Below are 4,730 nucleotides of genomic sequence, written 5' to 3'. Positions count from 1 at the left end.
AAATGCCAAGAGAATTGTTTTTATATGCAATCTAGACCTACCACGTTTCTGGAGCAGTTTCTCTGTGTAGCGCTTATAATATTTTCAGACAGTATTCAAAAGAAGTGTTGCCTAATATAAATACGAGCACTACGGTTGCTAAAGCGTTGCTTATGTATCTAAGGTAGTGTTTGTTTTCCGAAATTAAAACTGATACTGGAAACTGAATTCAGTATTATATTTGGTGATTAGAGATCAAAATTAAAATTTTAATTTCAGTACCTAAGAAAATGAAAAAAGAGCGGATTGAAAATTCTAAGACTAGAAACTCAAACTTTAATAACGTATATTCTTTTTTAAAAATATTTTTGTTTCACTTTTCAAATTTCATATCTACTCTTTAATCTTTATATTTATTTTAAACCAAACATAATCTTAGATATAACGCAATCCAATACTTTTTATACTAAACACAATACAAAGACTTAATTTAATCACAGTCTCTCGATCTTAGTCTCCCTCCCAAACTCGGCCTAGAGTATGGATTTTCTAGCATTGCATTAAAAAGCTTAAAATATAGACTAAAACAACAGTTAGAAAACCCTGGGATTAGACCTTTTCGAAACAACTACTTTTAGAAAGCTTAAATTTTTAATGCTGCATGGGGGGAATATCTTTTCAGTTGGAGCTGCCACACAAGTCTGACTCTCCCAACTTGTAACGCTTCAAATAAAATTTAGTATTAACTAGAGCTCCTCATACGGTATATCCGTATATGTATCTGTATAAACTGTGAGTTTAATGTTTTTGTTTACATGGCCGTATGCTATATTATTGGACATCACTAATTACCCAACCTATTTACTATGTAACAATAACATAACAGATACTCGTGTAATCGTGTGAAAGAGGCTAATAAGCATGTCCATCGTCAGTTTTGTCTGGTCCCTTCCATTTGAAGTTATCTGCGTAAGATTTAGGCTGCAAGCAATAAAACCGGAACAAGAAAGTTTAGATTATGGGGTTAAATTTAATAAATCATAGAGGCAAACAATACACATATCTGGTACTCCTAATCCAATTTAAAACAAAATTTTATGGGGGCATATGCCCAACCTCTTGCATGTGGATCCTTCACTGAATAATTGGCTCATTTGAACACGGAAATAATTTCAACTCAAATTACTATATGAAAGAGCATAGTTACCTTTAAAAGGGGAGTGTGACGTTTTTTAACCTGAAAAGAAAGAAAAATAAATTGAATTTATTTTTTAGATTAACGTAATAAGCCTGAAATTGTCTAAAGTAACTTGTAAAATTAATACACATATATATTGACTCTGGCCTCTCCTCCTATCTATCATCTTCAATGAAATTAAAATAAAATGATTGAATTAAAAAACCAAGAGAGAAGCAAACAATGTTCTATGGTGATACCGTATAGTCCCAACCGTGTTTTTCAGCAAAAGCCCTGGCAGCAGCTTCGCTATCAAAGCTGAGAGCTGCCTCACCGACATAAGAGTAAGGATCACCGGTTGAAGTCCAACCCATCAACGGATTTTCCCACCTAATATTTTTTTTTACATCAGAATGGTTTCTCATAAACAACCTCACTTCATATATATAAAAACGTACACAGATAGTGACAACTTTCAACGTTCTACTTCAGCTAGGCAGGTCTTTCAACACTGTAACTAGATGAATTAATCAAAGAGTGGATACAACAATGAGCAAGTCAAATAGTTTCAAACTTGGAATCTCCAGAGAAACAGAATTGATTGTCCTAGTGCAGATATGTTATGGCGAGTTCCAAACTTGATGAGAATTGGTAGAAACTCAGGTGCAGTTAGATGATTGTTAGATGATTTGATAAATTTGATTAATTTATAATCTATCGATTATCAGCATCAACTTCACGTGAAAACAACTGCGCGGGAGTTTCAACTTAAAAAAAAACATACTTTTGCGTAGATAAGAAATCCATTTTCCATTTTCCAACTTTGCCTGAGCCTTGCTGGGATGCGGTCCTTGCAGGGGAATAAATGACGACCTGTAAGTACAAAAATCCCGGAAGTTGAATCATACTTGATAACAATAAATGAAGTAAAGGGCAATAACAGCATTATTAGCATACCCTTCTCCTTAGATGTTGTTCTGGAATACCAGATATCATTCCAACCTCCCCTGGCTTCACTTCCACCAATGCGTCTGACTCTATGTTAGAGCTCAACCATCTACTCCACCCTCTATAACCGTCACAACCACTTCTTCCAACCACCCTTCGTATTCCCGGTAGCATATTCCCTGCCATTTCACGCCCAACCATCAACCAACGGCTTTTCTCTCCGTAATCGTTTTTGTAACTGCTTTACACTGTTTTGATGCTAAAGGAACCAACTCGACAACTTCCAGAGGGTTCCCAATTCATCACCTACTGGCCCATATGTCATATTACTGTAGGTATTCACGTTGTGAGCTGGGCTAGAATTTGGGCCATGGCCGTTTATAATTTGAACTGGGCTATAAATTTGGGCTATTATATATGTAGAGTAATTACCAAATCAGTCCAAGGATTTTAAAATCGGATATTTTAGTCTCAAGAAAAATTAATATACAGATCAATTCCTAAAATTTTACTACGACCGACAAATTAGTTTACAATTCATTTTCCGGCATAGTGATTACCCAGATCAGTCCCCAAAAATTTTAAAAATAGATATTTTAGTCCTCAAGAAAAATTAATTTACAAATCAATCCCAACGTACGGAGAGAAACGTTGGGATTGATTTGTACATTAATTTTTCTTGAGGACTAAAATGTCCGTTTTTAAAATTCTTGGGGACTGATCTGGGTAATCACTCTGCCGGAAAATAAACTGGAGACTGATTTGACTATCGAAGTAAAATATTAGGGATTGATGTATGAATTTTTCTTAGGGAATAAAATGTCCAATTTTAAAATCCTTAACTATTGATTTAAGTAATTACTCATATATGTATTATGTTTGTAATTAAATAAAAGTGTTAGAATAATCAAGTTGGGAGAGTTTAGTAGTTAACTCACTAATTTATTTAAATAAGTGTTAAAAATTTAAATTTTACTTTGTATACGTACTAATTTATTAGCTAACAATAAATTCTTAAATGAAACTTTAATTTGTTATAAGTAAACTCAAAAATATTATCTTACCCTTAATTTATAAATTTTTGTTAACTAATATTTTTACAGTATTTATTAAAATTTTAGTGGCAGAAGTTTCAATGATAATTTTACTTTTATTTTTAAATTCAAAATTCTCATGTTGAAAACCTTAATCAACACACTACTAAATGCATCCTTAAACAAGCGTGACTACCTTAAAGAAAATTCCAAGTGGTCGTTTAAATGAGATTTTTTTTTTTCATTTTTCCTTTTAACTTTCAAGAAAATTTTCATTTCTATCTACAAAAATTTAAAATATTAATAAATTTATTTATAGATAAAACAAACTAACTTTATACACAAAAATATCTAAATATTAATTTATATTTATTTGAAATTTGAATTTTCATAATTAAAAATTATAATTTATTCATCTTTCACAATATAAATTTAGTTTTATTTATGTAAATTTATCAATATTTTAAATTTTTATGGTTAAGAATAGTAGTTGATATTATTTGTGATCTTCCTTAGTACCTTATTAATATAGGATAATTCTTAATTTACCGTGCACACACCATCACATAGTAGTACAGTATGATTAGCAAATGAACAATGTTAGGGAACCAAAAGGGTATTAGTAAAAAATTAGCCAAATATTTTTGGGTGAATCCAAAATTTTTACGAGTTAATATATATGGATATTTCTTCTGCTAAGTATCAGAATGTTTCTTTTTTATACTAAATGGATGTTCTTTTATATATTTTTCGAATTTTTTTGTATTGCAAATGTGAATGTCTCTATTTCTTTAAGAATTTTATATTTTTTAAAATTTTATAGATATTTAATTATTTTTGCTAAAATATAATTAGATGTTTCTTTTGTTAAGTATTAGAATGTTTTTTTTTCATACTAAATGAATGTTTTTTTTATATTTCTGTAATTGTTCAATTTTAGCTAAGATCAAGTGTGTAGTTTACAGTCTCTTTAATCATCAAAACGGCACCTAAATATCCACCAAATTATAGGAGAACGAAATGCACATTCCCCCTACTCATCATTAAGAAGATCTGAGGAATATTAACACCCTTCATGAACCACAAAAAATCCGACACGTTGAACTTCCCGCTCAGCTCCACCGTGTCCTCCCCCACCTTTCTCAGCGCCTCCGCTTCTCCTCCCCTTTCAGAACAACTCTTCTACCTTATTGTCATCATCGATATCACGTTGTTGGTCAGCATCATGAGTTCTGCCCCAATATCCACGACCTCGCCGGCCAACCCTTTTTTCGCCAAATCGCTAAGGAACCTCTTCCTCTTTTGCTGCCTCACGTGGAGGAGCTGGTGGAGCATTTTGCCGCCCAAGAGCTCCAACATGCACACCTTTTTCATGAATTTTCAATAGGATCCGTATGGTTTGTGTGTTAGGGAGGGTCGGAGAAGGAGGTTTCGTAGATTTTGAGGAATTTTCTGGCGGCTTCAACGGTGGAAGCCATGATGCAAGGCGGAGAGGGTTGAGAGAGAGAGAGGGGGTCTGTGTGATTGTTGGAAGTAGGTAGGTTAATGTGAGAGAGGAGAGGATATTAGTGGTGGCAACGGGACGGGTAGGG

At 33.0% G+C, this 4,730-nt stretch overlaps 1 protein-coding gene across 1 annotated transcript; it reads right to left on the bottom strand.

Annotated features, from left to right (window-relative positions):
* Positions 1–545: 545 nt before the first annotated feature.
* LOC107462723 (NADH dehydrogenase [ubiquinone] iron-sulfur protein 4, mitochondrial) lies at positions 546–2,354 on the bottom strand. Its single transcript, XM_016081350.3, has 5 exons — positions 2,114–2,354; positions 1,941–2,029; positions 1,417–1,546; positions 1,187–1,216; positions 546–960 (listed from the first exon to the last, which is right to left on the bottom strand). Exons 1-5 carry the CDS (start codon positions 2,303–2,305, stop codon positions 892–894), a joined length of 510 nt encoding a protein of 169 aa, XP_015936836.1. The 5' UTR covers positions 2,306–2,354; the 3' UTR covers positions 546–891.
* Between the last annotated feature and the right edge of the window lie 2,376 nt (positions 2,355–4,730).

The sequence above is a fragment of the Arachis duranensis genome, chromosome 8, assembly GCF_000817695.3.
Source record: "Arachis duranensis cultivar V14167 chromosome 8, aradu.V14167.gnm2.J7QH, whole genome shotgun sequence".
Lineage (NCBI taxonomy): Eukaryota > Viridiplantae > Streptophyta > Magnoliopsida > Fabales > Fabaceae > Arachis > Arachis duranensis.
The sequence above is the reverse complement of the archived record's forward strand: the minus strand, read 5'-3'. Positions and strand labels throughout refer to the sequence as shown.

What these genes read in the sequence shown, in the direction of transcription:
- LOC107462723 (XM_016081350.3), bottom strand. Translation starts at nt 2,305, where the DNA reads ATGGTTGGGCGTGAAATGGCAGGGAATATGCTACCGGGAATACGAAGG. An exon ending in AACAACATCTAAGGAGAAGG is followed by an intron (nt 2,030 to 2,113) that starts GTATGCTAATAA and finishes TTGTACTTACAG; the next exon opens with GTCGTCATTTATTCCCCTGC. An exon ending in GTCACACTCCCCTTTTAAAG is followed by an intron (nt 961 to 1,186) that starts GTAACTATGCTC and finishes TATTGCTTGCAG; the next exon opens with CCTAAATCTTACGCAGATAA.